This window comes from Vanessa tameamea, chromosome 14 (assembly GCF_037043105.1).
Source record: "Vanessa tameamea isolate UH-Manoa-2023 chromosome 14, ilVanTame1 primary haplotype, whole genome shotgun sequence".
NCBI lineage: Eukaryota > Metazoa > Arthropoda > Insecta > Lepidoptera > Nymphalidae > Vanessa > Vanessa tameamea.
In genome coordinates this window covers 4,351,206-4,370,370 of record NC_087322.1, presented here as the reverse complement: position 1 = coordinate 4,370,370, position 19,165 = coordinate 4,351,206, and the positions used below count along the sequence as shown (strand labels likewise).

Below are 19,165 nucleotides of genomic sequence, written 5' to 3'. Positions count from 1 at the left end.
ATAACAAGAGACCGAATGTGACCTCTGGCATAATAATATCATATTCAGATTAAGGTTAAAAAAAGTAGAAGACTAGAATATTTATAAATTAATTAATACAATTAATAGATTTAAATATATTTCCTACCTATTTCATATATTGCCATATTAACCTATATACAAATATATATTTATTACATTAAATTGCATTGACCTATGTCTGACCTGAAACTATAATAAGCAGAAGTAGTTTTTGTGTCAAAACTTAAAAAATAAACCTAATTTATTATACGTTGTTCTTTATAGACTATAAAAAAACTACGTTGCTTATACGCTATACAGAACAATGATGTAAAATTAATATTTTGTGATCCCTGAATATATTAAGATTTTTTATGAGAATAATATTCTTTTTAACAACACTGTGATTTAAATCAATTTTATAGGATTGTTTTCATTTTCCATTCAAATCTATGGTTTGATCATTTTGCGTTACATTATCTGTTTGTAAACTTAAAAATAACATTTTCTATGCCAAGTGCCAACTGCCAACAGCCATCTGCCAATTTGCCATGCTATTGCTAATCGAAAAAAATTGATCTACCATCGTTTTACCAATAATAATAGAATATTGTAGATTTTATTAGTCATAATATTTGATTTCATTTACTGAATCAATCTCTAACATTACTTTAGATAGTTATTGTGAGTTTAAATGTGTTAAAATTCAGTTTCTTAATCATTTTATGGAGGGCAAAAGTTTAGTTTAGAACCGAAAGACAAATATGGAATTGGTAAGTGTTTGAAATTTATTGCATCTGCATCTTTGATATGATTAATGTATTCAAAATAACCTTTACATTAAAATTAGTTGGCCTGAAAGAAATTTAAAGAAACAATTAGGCTTTACAGCAAATTGCTTATATTTTAAAAAGGTTTATAACAATAAAAAAAAAAATTAGGTTGATTTATTTGGTTTTTATCATTACGTAACAATGCACATTGTAAAAAGATCAGCATACATATGAAAATGAATGCTTAGCAATAATGTTTGGTCTACAGAGTTCTCTCACACCAGTTCAACATTATGTTAAATTTATAATTTTTGGTAGTACTGTTTAGTACTACCAAAAATTACCATTGCTTAAGCAGTGAAGTATGTTACGATATATTTATGTTCATATTTCATGAAAGTTATTGATATTTCTACTCTGCTTGCTTCAAAATCACATTCAAATTCAATCAATGTTTCATTTATCAATAGCACAGATAAGATTTTACAACTAAACATTAAATAAATGAAGATTGGATATACCTTAGTGTCTTATAAAGGACAGCCACAATTTTATATATTACAGTATTAAATGAATTAGCAACTACTTGCAAGATTTTGATGCAAAGTAAAACCTTTATGTCTTTTCTTACCAGTTCAATATTTATTAAAATTAAATCATGAAATATTCTAAATGTATGTGCTAAAGTTTTTTTTTGGATTTTCTAGTATTTCAAGTAATCTAACTTTAGTTGGTTCCCTAGAGACTTTCATCCTTATAAGAATCAGATGGCATAATTTTCTTTTTTTTCTGTTGATACAATTTTTCTAAATCTTTGATCAAAGCTCCGACTACACCCCTAGTTGACATTCCCTTATACTATAGTTTATTCACAATACATGACAGATTATTCCAGATTCATCATTATTTATCTCAATTATTTATATAGTATCCATACTTTACCTAAGTTCCTTACTTGTCTTTGCTCCTATGGTTTTAATACGCTATAGTTGTTACAGGATATTCATGCAGTCTGAAATACCTACCTTTATTTTAATTAATTTGATAAGTATCTAAATCTATCAATTGATATGAGTATGATAGTATGTAATTTTGCTAGTGAAATTTAGATGTAGAATAAAATTTGACCCTCGTAATTAATGAGCTAATTGTTTTGTGAATGGAGCTAATTTATAGATACTTTCATGCTTTCAAGTTTGTTTTGTGAAAGCATTACAGTAACAGCCACACATGTAGGTTTCCTCACGATGTATACCTTCACCCCCTAGTATGAGATGAATTATAAACACAAATTAAGCACATGAAAATTTGGTGCTTCCCTGGGTTTGAATCTGCAATCATCGGTTAAGATGTATGCTTTCTAACCACTGGGCCTTCTCGGCTCTTAAAGCATTAAATTTACATATAATAATTTAACTGATATTAATTTTTATTAAAAATTGGTAAACTCTTGATATACAAAAGTAAAACATTTTTAAATCAGGTTTTATTAAATGTTTAATTGAGATAAAACTTGACTTTCATAATAATCTCATATTGATTTGTAGGTATCAATGACCAACCGCACGGGCTTTTCACAAGTAAAGTTTATTAATAAAGAAAATGATAGGATATATTTTATCTATAGCACTCAGGAATGTTTAGCTTTCTATCAATGAAAAATCTTTTGAATATAATCGTTACTTTTGGATATTATCCATTAAATACAAAACAAATTTTACTGAACTTAAATTTTTTTTAGGTTTTTTGCTTATTAATATTTAGAATTTCAATTAATATTATCACTTCTGTATAATAGCTGTAGTTTTTAAATCTATTTTGAAATACAATTTACCAATTTAAACGATAAATGGCTTAGTTATTGTATTTTCCATTCATTCCATTTCAATGTAGTAGTTGTACAGTTAGATGATTGTATTCCTTAAATATTTAAAGTAACAAATGATAGCTACTAATTTTAGAGAAATATATGAAAATCAACTACTCTGAGGTTGAGTGATTCATACCTAATTATGTTAAATAATGTGTGATCTGAAATTTTAATAATTCTTTGGTAGTAGCATAAATCGAGGCACAAGCTTGTGAAACATTCTAGAATACTTAATTACCATAGAGAAATTAGAACATAGATTAAAATGTATATGTGTGCCTAGTGTGCTGTATATAAATTAAATTTGTATTATAAAAAAGATAATTTTTCACAAAGCAAAGCGTGTTTTATATTTTCCCATGACATATTATACTGTCTATCCTCGCCGACATAAGTTTATAGCGTTAAATATTTCAGTTGCAGGGCGTCGAAAGCGCTGCATTGTCTGGGATGGTCACCATGGCGACGGTGCCGGGCGTGGGTGCAGGCGCGGGCGCGGGCGTGGTCATGGCCACCGGTGAGTAGCGCGTGTGCGAGCCGGCAGGCAGTCGCTAGTGCAGCACGTCTAACGCCCCGGCGTGTGCTCGCTGTTGCAGGCGCGGCGGCGGCGCGGAGCGGCCTCGGCGCGTTCTCCGCCGGACCAGGCCTCGCACCACTCGTGTCACCTCTTTCTGACTTCTGTACCTTTTTCGCCCCTCAGTTATCAGTGTTCTGCTTTCTGTTTCAGGCTAGATATAAGTTAGGTTATTGGTAAAGGCTTAGGCGATGGCCGCGACGGCGCGCCCCGGCGCCTTGGCTGCTCCCCGCCGGTTTCACAATGTACTTACTTCATTATATCACGTTGTCCCCGGGTGCTTGATGACGGTTTGAGTGCGCTGCCGCGGCTTCGTCGGTTTCTTTCGCGACATTTACTGAGTACATTTAGGATTATGAGGATGGACGAATATTTATGATGTGCGATTTTTATCAATTTGGAATATTTTGTCGAGCTTCGACTGATTGAGATGATGTACCATAATTTTCTTTACTATAAGTCAAACGATTTCAGCTCATATAAAACGGCAAAACAAAAATGGAACGTGCGCCAAAATCAGCTCGGACGAATTTTTGACATCATTTCCAATGTTTTTCGACCAAAAATATCGGTGTGCGATCAGGAATATACAATCATTTGATAATGAACAAAGAACCGAAAATCGTACGTGAACGAAAGGGACTGGTATGGACGAATGCGTAGCCGCGGCGAATGCGTGTCGTGGAGTGGCAGCGTGAGGCGTGGCCGCGTCCCCCCGCCCGTGTGCATTGCCTCCCCCTCATTCGATCTTATGTTACAGGTTTCCTCGGTGCACCCGTGTACGACCTCCGGCAGGTGGGCGACGTGTACACAGGTAGGTGCGTGTGCGAGCAGTCTGGTGCGCGCGCGTGTGGCGGCGACCTAACGAGAGCGTGCGCAGGTCCGGGCGCCAAGTGCTCGACGCTCCCGGCTATCCTCGGAGGCACGCTACCGCGCTTGTCAACAGAGCAGGCGGATGCGGTGGCCCGGGCCAAGAAGTACGCTATGGAGCAGAGTATCAAGATGGTACTTATGAAGCAGACACTGGCGCACCAGCAGCAGCAGATGGCGACGCAGCGCACGCAGGTGCAACGGCAGCAGGCGCTAGCTCTCATGTGCAGGTCAGAATGAACTCGTTGAAAATATACATGGTATATTATGATTATTGCCGTTCAATGTAGAAAGCGTGATGAGAGCGATTTTTTGAGATTCCCGCTATGGCTGGTCGAGTCCATGATTTTTTGCTGAAAAGATCTGAGATTTTATTTTTCAAAACATATAGTTGCTTTAATTGATATAACATAAATTTATCAGATACTTTATTTACAGAGTATATGTGGGGTCGATTTCATTCGAGCTGAAGGAAGATACGATTAGGCAAGCGTTTTTGCCATTCGGACCCATTAAATCCATTAACATGTCATGGGATCCTGTGACGCAGAAACACAAAGGTTTTGCTTTCGTGGAGTATGAAATACCAGAAGCGGCACAACTCAGCCTCGAGCAGATGAACGGGGTTATGCTCGGGGGAAGGTACGACGACTACTATTATCCAGTTGTAAAATTAAACTTATTTAAATTAAATATGTACAAAATATTTAAAAAAAAAATGTGTTTTTAGGAATATAAAGGTGGTAGGACGTCCGTCTAATATGCCACAAGCGCAGGCGGTAATTGACGAAATTCAAGAAGAAGCTAAACAATATAACCGTATCTATGTGGCTTCCATACATCCAGAACTCACCGAGGACGATATAAAAAAGTAAGAAGTCATGTTTAATTCGAAAGCGTCATGGGTGTTTGCAATTCCAAGTCGCAAGTATATGAATATATATTTTTTTAAGTGTATAATTTTGTCATCATTTTACAGTGTTTTCGAGGCGTTCGGACCGATCACGTACTGCAAATTAGCATATGGCGCGTCGGCGCACAAACACAAAGGATATGGATTCATAGAATATGCCACGCTACCCGCCGCTCTCGAGGCCATCGCTTCCATGAACCTATTCGACCTTGGAGGTAAGCCCTCGGTTCGCGTTCTATTCTATCCAACCGCATTTCATCCTTCGTTTCTGACTTAGTTCCTTCCTCGCAGGTCAATACTTACGTGTGGGGCGAGCCATTACTCCTCCCAACGCACTGGCTGGCCCCCCCCAGGCGTCCGCGATGCCCACCGCTGCCGCCGTGGCCGCCGCCGCTGCGACCGCCAAGATCCAAGCCATGGACGCGGTGGCCAGTAACGCAGTCGCGCTTGGCCTCACCAAGCTCAACGCTCTCGGCTTGTCACCGGCAGCCGCGCTGCCTTCACTGGCAGCTGCGCTACCTGTCGCGCTCCCGGCCGCATTGCCGGCGGCACTTCCAGCCGCGCTTCCTGCCGTCCTGCCAGGTGCCATACCAGCAGCACTGCCAGGAGCATTGCCTGTGGCGATCCCGGCAGCCTTACCGGGTGCGTTACCCACGACGCTGGCAGGCGGCGTGAGTGCGGCGCTGCCGGCTCAAGTCATCCCACCGCCTGGTGTAGTGATACCGCCACCACCACGAGCACGGGGCCCGACAGCGGTACGGCCATTTTATATATATATTCGAGTATGCTTACCTCTATGTATCAATAATTATGTTTAAAATGACACAAATTTCGTTTTATTCGTTCAGGCGGAAACTGCTGCAGCGGTTGAAGGTGGCGTTCAGCAAGCGGCGCTACAACGTAAATTACTGGATAGCTCGCCAGATACGCTACAGCAGCAAGAGTCGCTATCAATATCCGGTCAGTCCGCGCGGCACCTCGTCATGCAGGTATGACTCGCTCGTCGCTGTTGTCGCGTGTTATGTGTTGTATCGCCAAATGTAACAAATCTCTTTCCTTCCAGCGCTTGATGCGGCGTCGCGCTTCTCGCACGGTGCTTCTGTGCAATATGGTGTCAGCCGAGGAGGTGGATGAAGCGTTGCATCACGAGATTCAGGTGAGTACACTCATTACTATTAGTTACATTGTAATCTTTTAAAAAAATAATAAAATATATAGTCAAAGTCAAAAAAAATTATTCAATATAGAAGTGTTGTAAACACTTCTATATCTTATATATAATATATAAATATATAAATTGTCAACTAAACACGCAGGAGGAGTGCTCGAAATGGGGTCGAGTGGATCGACTCGTGATATACAACGAGCGGCAAAACGAGGACGATGACCCCGCACACGCCAACGTCAAGATCTTTGTACAATTCGCCGAGCCTGAAGGTGTGTACCGCTATACCGTATGTCCTCATTGTCAGGACAACGAATGTCGTGTTTCGCTAATAGTAGTAACTTTATAAGTATAACTCTGCAGACTCTGTCCTAAATATGTATAACAATATTTAATAATTGTTGTTTATACATGCTAAAGTTAAAAGAGTCTCAAAGTCTATTAATATAAAAGATATATCACTAAGCAATTTTTAAAAAAATAATTTATAACATATATATCTAAAAGAGCAACTGTGAGTTTGTTGCCGTTACTTCTCGCTGGAGGCTGCTTTCCGAAACGGTGGTAGTATTTTAATATCGACGATTCAGAAACGCTTCATTGTGAACTTTACTGGAATAAAATTGATTTGAAATACACTACAGTAAATAAATGTATACTAAATTAAAATGTACCATAATTAAATGTATGACCACGCTTGCGTGTCACAGAGGCGGGCGCGGCAGCGGGCGCGCTGGACGGGCGCTACTTCGGCGGCCGAACGGTGCGCGCCGCGCTCTACGACCAGGACCTCTTTGACCACGGAGACCTCTCGGGGTAGACTTCACATCGCAACGTCTCGCCTCACATTCTTAGTTTTAATATAACGATACGCCCCTCTGTCGTTTTTTATTCTCCTGAGTTTATTGTATGTGAAATATGACTTCTTTAATTTTGAATAATAAATAATATTTATTAGAATTCTGTATTCCAGTGCTTTTTGGAAAAGTCAATTGACAGTAAATAAATTAATAACTACGATGTAAGTAACATTACAATTCCTAACGGTTTTAAAAAATTACCAATCGTATTATTTCACCCAAACACTAAGTCGATATATGTATGTTAAAGATTGCCAAACTATTTACAGAGCAAGTTGTGGTATCCAAATACATATTTTGTTTATTATTTATTTTACAGTAAGGATCCCCAACAACTGCTGAATACAATTTTTTATCCGGATTTGTTCAATTTACGTAATTATTAAGCTAGGTAACAAATTTTTTACATATTGTTCTGATTCAATTAAATCTACTTCCAAAGTTTTTTTTAAATATACGTTTGTAACAACCGATTACCGTTGAGGTTTTGATTTCCTCGTCATAAGTACATAAAAAATAACAAATTACAATGGCATAATAAGTATTCGTATACTAATGCAAAAAATTAAATTGCCATTTATAATCTTAAGCTATAATTTATACACGATTACCGAACCACCACGGCTTCGCACGGATGGAGTTTATTAAAAAAAAAGTGGTATACGAATATTTATACCTTAAAGCACATAGAAATAACGTAGTTCTCGACCAATGAAAACAGTTTTAGAATTTGATTTTAGTTTCGGAGATTATTATCCTACATAAAAATAAACAAATTTTATTTCATAATATTAGTATATAGATATAATCACTATAATATAGAACTCGTGATTAAGGTAAACAAACAGCTTAAGGGGACTATATGAGCAAATGCAAGTTTTACAACGCAAAAAAGTATATGATCCAAAGCAGTAATCCAAATGAAAAAAATTAATGATAACTAGCTGTTACCCGCGGCTTCGCTCGCGTAGAAAATGAATATGTTTACAAATTAACTTATAATATTAAGTTAATGTAAGACCTCTTTGTATACCACATTTGTGTGTATTTCAGCCTTTAGGGTAGAATATTCAGAAACGCTTCAATGCGAATCAACTCATTTTTAATCGGTAGCCCAAACATAGAGTTTCGAGCTTCTAACTTCAAAAATGACGGACTTCCAGACTAACTTGTATACGCAATATTAAAACAATTTCCCTCCTTAGGCGTAAAATATCCATAAACGCTTAAATATGTATCAACTCATTTTTAATCAGTGGCACAAAAATAAAATTTCATGCTTCTAACTTCAAAAATGACGGACTTCCAGACTATCCTATATACGAAATGTCTACCCAATTTCTCTCCTTAGGAGTAAAATATCCAAAAGCGCTTAAATACGTATCTACTCATTTTTAATCAATATCCAAAAAAAGTTACGTTTTTAATTTAAAAAATGATGGACTTTCATAAAAACTTTCATCCCTTATTTCACCCCCCTCAGAGGTAGTATATCAGAAAACGCTTAAATATGTATTTACTCATTTTAATCAGTTTCACAAAAATAAAGTTTCATGTTTTTAGCTTAAAAAATGATTGACTCTCATAAAAACTTTCGATCCTTAGTTCAACCCCTTAGAGGTAGAATATCAAGAAACGCTTAAATACGTATTTACTCATTTGTAATCAGTAAAACAAAAATAAAATTTCATGCTTCTAACTTAAAAAATGACGGCCTTCCAGATTAATCTATTTAAGAAATGTCAACCCCTATTATACCCCTTACAGGTAGAATATCTAGAAACATTTAAATACGTATTTACTCATTTTTAATCAATATCCCAAAAATAAAGTTTCATGTTTTTAACTTAAAAAAGGACTGATTCCCATAAAAACTTTCAACTCTTTTTTCACCTTAGTGGTAGATTATCTAGAAATGCTTAAATAAGTATCTACTCCTTTTTAACCAGTATCCCAAAAATAAAGTTTCATATTTCGAACTTAAAAAATAACGGACTTCCATACAAACGTTCAACCCCTATTTCACCCCATTAGGGGTAGAATTTTCCAAATTCGCTCCTTAGTGGGTGTCATGATATGTTAGTTTATAAGTGTACATATAAGTTTTATGCTTCTAGTCTTAAAAATAATAATACTATCAACAACTTACAACCTTTCATCCCCCTTTTCAACCCTTTACAGCCCTTTTTTCCAAATAAAAAGTAGCCTATGTCCTTTCTCAGGCTCAAGACTATTTGTGTACCAAATTTCATTTGAATTGGTCCGGTAGTTTTAGCGTGAAAGCGAGACAGACATGCATTTATTTTTTATTATATTATTTGTTATAAATTTTAATTGTGTAAATATGGGAAATAAAGTGAAACGCGTGAGAAAAACTAAAACACTTTTATATAAATAAAGCGCCGAACATACATATGAACGATATGAAAAGGTAAGAGTATTTTATTAATAAACATATTTTTTGTGTGTATATACAAGTTAAATTAAATAAAATTTAATCATTTTCGAATAACAGTCAAAAGCAATTCAAATAATTCTAATATCCTATCTATTTTTATGAGATTTATAATTAAACCTAGTATGATTAACATAGTTAACCAATGATTCAACCAAATCGACTTGACGACATTTTTTTCTAGTAAATATTTAGTAATTTTTTTTTAAATTGAATGTATATTTTTTCTCTGTGAACCGATATTAATAAAAACGAACAAACACTACGCTATATGTGACCCCACGGTTACTACACTACAGATTTCGAACACTTACGATTTTATTATATAAATAGATTATCAAACTTTTATAAAATGTTAAAAATTGGTATGTTTTAATATTTAGTATAAGAACTAATTGTGGTATAATAATATAAATAATAGAAAAAAAAGGTTAAAACTAACTGTCTATTTTATTGTATACAAAATATAAATAAAAATATTGTAAGTTTAATTGAGTCAGTTTTATTTTATAATCATTTGTTAACTAACATCGAAAGAAATAAAAACAATTCTGTTGCCCTATCTATTTTTTATGAGATTTATGATTGATCTTACTTCGCTCGATTTGGCTCCATCTATTAGAATATTTGGGCATAACCTCGTTACCTCGCTTAACCATTAGTTCACGGGCTTGCCGTTTTTGTCGATTCGGTAAGTGTGTGCGTGCGATTCTCAAGGGCACTTTGCTCTTGTAGTCCTCTTAAGGAATAACCGGTAAATTGCGTACGCTTTTGTTGATTTACTACAATGTACCGCGCACACTTGTATTGTATTTCCTTTCGTGGCATAATTCGACTTAGGCATAAATAAAAGTTGAGCCGAGATGGCCCAGTGGTTAGAACGCGTGCATCTTAACCGATGATTTCGGGTTCAAACCCAGGTAGGCACCACTGAATTTTCATGTGCTTAATTTGTGTTTATAATTCATCTCTTGCTCGGCGGTGAAGGAAAACATCGTGAGGAAACCTGCATGTGTCTAATTTCGACGAAATTCTGCCACATGTGTATTCCACCAACCCGCATTGGAGCAGCGTGGTGGAATATGCTCATACCTTCTCCTCAAAGGGAGAGGAGGCCTTAGCCCAGCAGTGGGATATTTACAGGCTGTTTATGTATGTTATGTTATGTATAAATAAAAGTATATCATACATACTTGTTATAATAATATTATCAATAATCTTTACAAAGAATATACCTACTGACATTAGTAACACAATCTTGCCTTACGCACAGCAAGCATTCAGTGGCGAGTCCATTGACTGAAAACCGGCATCGGTTAAGCAACCTGTTTACGTAGGAACGCGCGAGATCTGGCACCTTTCACGCCGAAGATAGACAATACACATACATATCTGTACTTTTTTGTAATATTGAGGCTCTATATAAATATTAGCTATTATTTATTAAACTAGTCTCACAGAGCAAACGTTAAAATGACTTTTTAAAGGAAATGCATATAACTATCCGACTGTATAAGGGACAAATAACAATCAACAATAACATTAATTAATTTAAATGAATAATAATTGATAATATACGCGGCATATTTTCTGCCTCAGAAATTGTATATCTGAAGCAACCAAAATTCGCGCTAAAAGGTATGTCGGGCGATAGCGTGTTTTTTAAAATTTATTTATTACTCCAAAAGGTATTGATGTATTAGGCGATAAATCTGGATTATATTTCCATTGTAGTAATTTAATATAGTAGGGACCCATAATTTTTTTTTAAATAAAAATAAATAATAATCTACCTAATTAGCTATGCGTCATTTGTTTTTTATGAGTCCTTACGTCCTTTCCTCCAGAAACGGTTAAACATATCAACAAAAGTCCGTTGTAAACAGGATACGCAAATTATTTTAAGGAGTATTTTTTTGCAATTTAAACATGTGAAATGTCTTACTAATATTATAAATGCGAAAGTTGGGATGGACGTTTCTTAGTCAAACATGTGCGAAAGGTTAAAAGGATCAGAATGAAATTTAACAGCACACATAATATTAGCGATAATTTCATCATCATGTGTTAACAATAATCTTAATTACTAGAAATTTATTAAACAATTAGCGCCATCTTGACGCTCGATATTTCAAGCAATATTTTGATCGAGTTTCTTCCTGACTAATGTGTATGTTATGATAATGGATACCATAGTGGCGTATGAGTGGATTGGGTTTATGAAACATGTTCCTTATTCAAATATCTCATTAGGTATACCTACAATTTTTTTAAAATACGGTTCCAAGTGTAAAACGCAATTTATATCCGTAATTTTATTTTGTTAAGATTTAATGCTTTGTAATAAAAATAAACTAGACTTGTGACTATTTTTCTATGTATAAAATCTATCGATTAAGTTAATGTATCTAGACTGTATCAAAACTTATCTTAGAAAAAAATATAGGTATCATTAGATTAATTCGTTTATAGTTTGGAGGTAAATTATTTATGAGACCTAAGTGGTTAAGAATTTGACTAATTAGGATGACATACGAAACTTCATCAACTAGAATTTTTTAAAAGAATAATTAATAATAAATGTACTTATAAACACATTTGTTGTCGTTGACCCAAATAGATAAGTATATTTAACGAGTTTTGTAATCAATGAAATCATAAACAAACATCAAAACAACAGTAGTTTAATTGTGAGCTTAAGCTAGTTTTAAATAAAATAGTGTGTTATGTAGAAAATACAAATAAATCTGTTTAATTTATTTATGACTATATAATTAAATTAGCTGTGTTTGTTTATAAATCACTTGTTTTACAAGTATGAGTGTTTATGAAGTGCAAACTTCATAATCACACATCTTATCTCATGAAGCAAACTCCACGCTAGCCAACTTATCTTTCGCGTATTATATGAGTGTATATTTGTAATAAAATTTATTCATTTGTGTATATTATAATATACGCCTCAAGCGTGTAGTACATACGATCCCTAGTATATTTCATAAAAAAAGTGTCGTGTATATAGATAGAAGTTTTATATTTTTTATTAACTCGTACATACTCGTACACGCATTTGCAAAATGCAAAAAGCAATTCGATAAGAACTCGAAATCGATATCGACCTAGTTTTGGGTTTTCCCGAATCGTCGCCTACGCAATGAATGATTTGTAGACTAGAGAGTAATAATTGCTCGCCGTTAAAAAATAAACTAAAAATACTGTACCTATCTAATTTAAATCACTTCTGTTCTTTCCTTATTATATATGTTCACGAATATTATGTTATTTTCACACATATCAACACACATATGTACATATCATATCAAGGAAATTAAAACAAATGTATAAGAAATATACATGTTAGCTTTATTTAATTGCATTAAACTATTTAGTGTTAATGTTTGTTTATTTTGTTATATACTTATAAAATACCTTATTCTATCTCAAAATATACAAAATAAACAGTGGTCGTCAACTAATTTACCTCGAAGGGAATAATTTTCGACCGGATGTAATTTTCCACTGTCTAAATACATATGTGTAAACCAAGATTTATTAAATTGCAATAATTGAAGGTTGAAATTCTGTCAACAAAAATTAAAATATAAGAAATTGTTAAGGATAATATTTTACAGGTCAAAAACTTATTAAGGTAATTATTCTGTTTTATTTTAAAAAAATGTCGTGTATTATACAAGTTAACTAACCGTATTTAGTCGTACCTAACAGCTTTACTACTCGTATCAAAAATATTGTTCAGTACAATGATCGTAATTTGACACAACGATTGTTGTGTTATTTCAACAGTTATTCCATTTATGGACGACATTTTCACAAAGTATCGTTCCTGTTAATTAAAATCACAAAGATTTTTCGTAATTAATGCATTATAGTATAATATTTTATAATATGTAATAACATTTTTGTCCGAACCGGTCAAGTCAAAATCCTTCAGCCTCTAGGCTTCCTCTCTAGGAACAACAGTGGCAAGCCACCTTTTACAGTTTGTACGATGCCCGAGGTAGGGTTGATTATTGGGTGTCGTAGCGTAGAGGGTGCGGGTCGCACGGTGAAACGCGACAGCACTGCGGCCAGCCCCGCCAGCGACTGCATCAGGCCGAGTCGCTCACCTGGATTACACACGTCAATCGATTAATATTAATCCAATAAAAATAAACTTTACTCAAACAGTGTACTAAAAATAACTCATTAAAAGAGATGCCCAAAAATTGTTTGGACCCAAATTGTACTGTGAAATGATATCTATGTCAGGTCGTTTTTACCTGAATACGAACGGTGTGAACATAAATATTATAAATAGAATACGTTTATAACATGCGTACCAAAAATTCAGACAATCGGAGGTATCGGACGACCTTATGGAACTGTCAAAGTTTTTTACATATATATTTATATTGTATGCTAAAGTTTGTTTTATTTATTTGCAAGTAGTGATTTTATTATTTTTTACTAAAAATGTTTTTGCGGTGACCGATGTTTCCGGCGTTGCCATTTTGTCACTTGAACTTTTTATGCCATTTATTATTGTTTGTAATCTTAAATTGTAATAATATACCAAAAATAATATTTTCACCTTACATTGATTATTTTGCTTATAACCATTGAATCAGGTTATCGAACCTTTAAATAAAATAAATTTTATAGAACGTATTTCGAATTTTGAAAATAGGTCTTTTCTTGACAATACTTATTAATTTGCAACCCAAAGTCGGATGTTTTTCCGTTTAGCCGATACCTCCGTCTGTCTGAATTTTTGGTACGCATACGACGTGCTTAAATCGAATATGATAGGCAAAATAACCGCATATTTAATTTTCAAGGGCAAATTTAGAATATAAGGATTATGCCGTCATATATATTTTCACGTCACGATCTCGGAGGAAATCGTTTCCTACAAAAGCAAGGTCTACACCTTGAAAAATTAGTAAATTTTTGATCAATACAATTTTCGAGTCGAGCCAGTTGTTTCGCAGATAAAGGCAGAAAAACAAGCCGATGCTGCGGCGGCGAGCGTTGGCACTTACACTTCAATACACATGGTCAGAGGGTCATCACTTTACAATTCGAATTTTGAAATTGGAAGATTTTGATTGTAGTATTGTAACTTTTATTACCTACCAATTTTATGGAACACATTTTTTTCTACCTCTATGAAGCATTAATAAAAAGTAATAATTAATAATACTAGTTATTCGGTGGTAGGGCTTTTAGCAAGCCCGTCTAGGTACCACCCACTTATCAAATATTCTACCCCCAAACAGCAGTACTCAGTATTGTTGTGTTCCGGTTGGAAGGGTGAGTAAGCCATTGTAACTACAGGCGCAAGGGACATAACATTTTAATTACCATAGTTATTCGCGCATTGGTGATGTAAGGAATGGTAAATATTTTTTACATTATTATGTAGTGTAGTAGTTTATGGGCGGTGGTGACCACTTACCATCAGGTGTCCCATTTGCTTATACGTCTAAATATATAATAAAAAACTTTACTACTATAACACCTGACATTAACCGCGATGAACTAATCGTAGGGAAACCGGTATACATTTTTTGCATAGTTATACATACATATATTTATTTAATTTTTTAATGTGGTATCGCAAGACTTACCAATACAAGCTCGAGGTCCAACACCAAATGGTAAGTATACATATTTGTTGTCAGCATTAAAATTATTCGGATCAAATCTTTCAGGGCGAAATTCATTCGGATTATCAAAATACTTAGAATCATTTTGCATTGCTTGAATAGGTATTATTACTCTTACTCCTTCATCAATAGTTAGATTTAAATCTTCGAAAGTGTATTTTTTTGCGCACTGTCTTATTAAGAAACCAAGCGAAGGAAATATTCTCATTGCTTCTTTAAATGTCCACTCTAGGTAGTGCATTTCCTTAATGGCATCGTAGCTTAGTTTGTTATCATACCTTTCCAAAACGCTATCAATCTCCTCTTGTACCTTATTTTGTACATCAGGGTGATGAGCTAGTTCGTGTAGGGTAAAACTGGTTGCCGAGGAGGACGTTTCGAAACCAGCAGCGAAAAAGACAAATACTTGAGCCGCTATGAGATCCTCATTCATTTCTAAAGTTGCGATTTCTGGTTTTCCATCTGGTTTCATTCTCTCTATTGAGTCGCCAACAATTGTGCCTTTTTTCTTACATTCAAGCAAAAGATCTATGAAGTCATTTCTACCCGATGGTTCATAGTTTCGTTGTCGTAGTACTTCGTTCACTAGTTGGTAAATTCCTTTTTCTACGCGAGTCATAAGTTTTAATTTGTTGAATATGCTGGGAAAGACTTCTTTTAAAACAACGATGAAAATTTCTTTAACTCCCGCTTGAAATATATTAGCTCCAAGTTTTCTAAAAGCGGAGTTTTCCTCTTTGAGTGAGTCCGAGTCAAGTCCGAAGCCGCAGGCGCCAATGAAATCAGTCGTGTATCGTGCCATGAGGTCGCGAGCATCGATCTCCTGTCCTTCGGAAGCGGCGTTGAGTGCCCTGGCCTGCAGCCGTTCAGCTCGTTCCACGATTAATGGAAACATAGCTTTCAGTTTGCCACTGGTAAAAGCGGGTGTCATCCGTTGACGTAGTAACCGCCAAAGGTCACCGTCTGCGAAAAATAAATTCCGAAGCAAAGGTTCTATCTCATCGGTGTTCATGTTCAGTCCACGCGGATAAAAGCTAGCAAAGTCTGTTGTGAGTATTCGTTTGGCAATATCAGGGTCCCTAATAATAAGTTCAGGACGAGATGCTCGATAAAACCCTACCACTTTCTCATTTGGATACTTCCAGTACATCTCCACTGCCAACTGGCATACACTTTTCTGCATTAAATAATTTCTTGTGTTGTTACCGAAAAAGATTACTGGCTCGTCATGTTTAACTTGATTTCGTTCCCAGTACTTAAAGTTTCTTGTTCCGTATAAGTATAGAACCAAAACCACAATTACCACTATAATGACCGCAAGCATTTTACCGTCTTAAACTAGACTTGCATAAAGTATATTTTATAAGAATGAAGTCTAAAAGCGAATAAATACAACAACAAACTAGTCAAGTGTGAAAATAGGAGTGGGAAGCGCGCGAACACTAGCGCCGACTCAACTGTACTAAGTTGATCACAGTCCTCGTCGGAAACGACTTATATATGTATATCGCGAGTCATAAGGCGTACTCGTATGTAGCGAATGATAATGTGTTGATGCGTACTTCAATAAGATAAGATTTACTTTTATAATACCACATGGCCAGTCTTAAGTTAATTGATAAGTTTGATTTAAAGCTATACTAAATATAAGAAAAAATTAAACAAAATTAAAAAAAAAAAGAAACTTCATCAATTGGTTGTCAGGCATAATAATAAAATCAGCCATCGAAAATGAGAGATATTGTGAAATTTGACGCAATGTGTAATCTTATAGTAATTCAAGATAAATCTTTTTTAACGTATAAACATCATATTCATATATTTGATATGCAAAAATAATTCAATAAAAGTTAGAGTAAATTCGGGCTGTACTACGTTTATGTCTCAGGGCCTCCAAGCCTTTAAATCCGGTTCCGCTGGTTTCTTCACCACCAAGCACGATATGAATTAAACTAAATAAATACCAGCGTTTAACAACGGGACCATCGTGACAAAACCACCAAGCTATTGCCTATTTGTGTCATGATACTATAATTGGTATCATATAGGTACTAATTTTATGAATAGGTAGGTTTTGTTTTGATTTTTTAATATAATTTTATTAAATATGGTACATAGTGGTTTACTGTGTCGTATTGAAGTGACCTTATAACTCGCTAGTGTCAAAGACTCTCCACTCGTTAGTGCAGTATTTGTTAAATTTGTGGAATCCTTTTCGCCTTATTTTATTTTTATCCAATTTCATTACAACATGTACAAAACACCACCTAATTCGTCTACAACGTATAATTCACCTTCGCGCTCAGAGTCAGATATACGCAAGCTATATCATGACGAACAGTTGTTACCGGACTTATCTACGACCCAAACAGCCAAACGTCGTCGCTCCCCAAGTGTTGAATTGATCTTTCACTTTTCAAAAAAGAAATCAAAGATTTACTAAAACAAGTAACCTCTTCTTATAATACGCGCATGGATAAATTAGAAAATCATATTCTCGAGATTAAAAACCAATACTCAAACATTGAGATTACAAATAACGAAATTGAAAAATCTGTAAATTACATATCTGAACAATTAACTTTATTGCAGCTTTATCTCATATTTTTCTAAATATAAACTAATTACCTGCGTAGTATACCGATCAACCACTATTGAAGATAAATTATTTACCACAAATCTTGCCTTACCCAACTGTATGGGAAACTTACATTTTTATTTACTTATTACTATTTTTGTTTTTTATAGACGACCTGTTTTCACCACTTTTCTACACAAATACTTCCTATAAATTCAAATGGATAGTCATATTAATACTTTAATACATAATGTAGACGATTTTTCTGTAACTGATATTCATACCTGAGCATTCAAATTATTTTTTTATAAACTCTGAAAAGTATACGAAAATTTTAACTCAAAATATTAGGTCCATCAATTGCAACTTTCTCGATTTCCTTACCTTCACAGAGCGCATTCCATTTGACAATGACATCTTAGTCTTGACTGAATGCTGGCTACCATGTAAAAATAATACATACATATATTCCTAATATCCAAAACTACACTTCACTTCAGACAGTTAAACATTTAAATCAAAGTGACGGCGTTGTTGTCTACGTAAAATCCGATCTTTCCTTTACATACCATGAACCTGATTTTCAAAATTCAGCCTCTGGCTTAGTAATTATTCTTAACTCCAACACTGCTATTCTTTGTATATATCGATCACCATCTCATGGCAATATTGACTCTTTTATTTCTTGCCTCAATATTATTCTTCCCTGTCTTGATAAATACAAATCAGTTATAATTACAGGCGATATTAACATAGATATAAAACCTTCTTCTTTAGATTCACGTTCCCAGGATTATCTTAACACCCTTGCTTACCATGGCCTCCTTCGCGCTCACACTTTCTCAACAAGAGGCAACAATTGTTTAGATCTTGTCATATTACGCTCAGAGTCTCCGGCCAAAACACTCATATGTAATTCATCCATCACTGACCATTCTTCAACTCTCATTGGTCTTGCAGATCGTAATTGTCTTAATGACTCGAGTTATATTACAAACAAAATATCCAAAACAAATTACGAAAAATTAGACAATGTATTGAAAAGTCTAAATCTTCACTCTATAACCTCTATTTCAAATCCGGATATTGCTACTGATAAACTTAAGTCTTTAGCAATCGCTGAATGTACAACAGTCTTAAAGGTCCCAAGAAGAAAGAGAACAACCATGGATCACTCAGGGTTTATTGAAGTATATGCGAAATCGTGATCATGCACATGCACAAAGAATCTCATAAATTTCCTAATAATGAAATTCTCAACATAACATACAAACGATACAGAAATTTTTGTTCAAAGATACTAAAAAAGGCAAAAAGATTATATGACACTCAAGAAATTAATAAAGCAGACAATAACACTAAGAAACTGTGGGAAACTCTTAATAAAATATGCTTTACTTCTAAAATTAAACAGCATAGTTCACAATTATTACTGAAT

The 19,165-nt window shown here is 34.7% G+C and overlaps 2 protein-coding genes across 5 annotated transcripts; one reads left to right on the top strand and one right to left on the bottom strand.

Moving 5' to 3' along the window:
• The first annotated feature begins 514 nt into the window (after positions 1-514).
• Positions 515-7,044, top strand: LOC113398810 (poly(U)-binding-splicing factor half pint). Of its 4 annotated transcripts, none has more exons than XM_026637741.2 (12): positions 515-773; positions 3,061-3,160; positions 3,978-4,031; positions 4,098-4,317; positions 4,526-4,729; positions 4,818-4,958; positions 5,067-5,215; positions 5,292-5,755; positions 5,849-5,989; positions 6,064-6,156; positions 6,317-6,437; positions 6,876-7,044. In XM_026637741.2, the coding sequence occupies exons 1-12, from the start codon at positions 765-767 to the stop codon at positions 6,983-6,985; spliced, it is 1,806 nt and encodes a 601-aa protein (XP_026493526.1). In that variant the 5' UTR covers positions 515-764; the 3' UTR covers positions 6,986-7,044. The 4 variants fall into 4 exon arrangements, with proteins under 4 accessions (XP_026493526.1, XP_064072949.1, XP_026493527.1 ...); XM_026637742.2 differs by lacking the exon at positions 515-773 and adding an exon at positions 3,240-3,462; XM_064216879.1 differs by having other exon boundaries at positions 3,978-4,317.
• Positions 7,045-12,822: 5,778 nt separating this feature from the next.
• Positions 12,823-16,638, bottom strand: LOC113398811 (cytochrome P450 6B6-like). The gene is made up of 2 exons (XM_026637744.2): positions 15,111-16,638; positions 12,823-13,607 (listed from the first exon to the last, which is right to left on the bottom strand). The coding sequence occupies exons 1-2, from the start codon at positions 16,471-16,473 to the stop codon at positions 13,429-13,431; spliced, it is 1,542 nt and encodes a 513-aa protein (XP_026493529.2). The 5' UTR covers positions 16,474-16,638; the 3' UTR covers positions 12,823-13,428.
• Positions 16,639-19,165: the final 2,527 nt, after the last annotated feature.

Bases quoted from the DNA above. Each gene is read 5' to 3' on its own strand.
- LOC113398810 (XM_064216879.1), top strand. The intron at 5,216-5,291 runs GTAAGCCCTCGG...CCTTCCTCGCAG, and splicing joins GAACCTATTCGACCTTGGAG to GTCAATACTTACGTGTGGGG. The intron at 6,157-6,316 runs GTGAGTACACTC...CTAAACACGCAG, and splicing joins CGTTGCATCACGAGATTCAG to GAGGAGTGCTCGAAATGGGG.
- LOC113398811 (XM_026637744.2), bottom strand. From the start codon at position 16,473: ATGCTTGCGGTCATTATAGTGGTAATTGTGGTTTTGGTTCTATACTTA. The intron at 13,608-15,110 runs GTAAGTCTTGCG...TGTGTAATCCAG, and splicing joins TGGACCTCGAGCTTGTATTG to GTGAGCGACTCGGCCTGATG.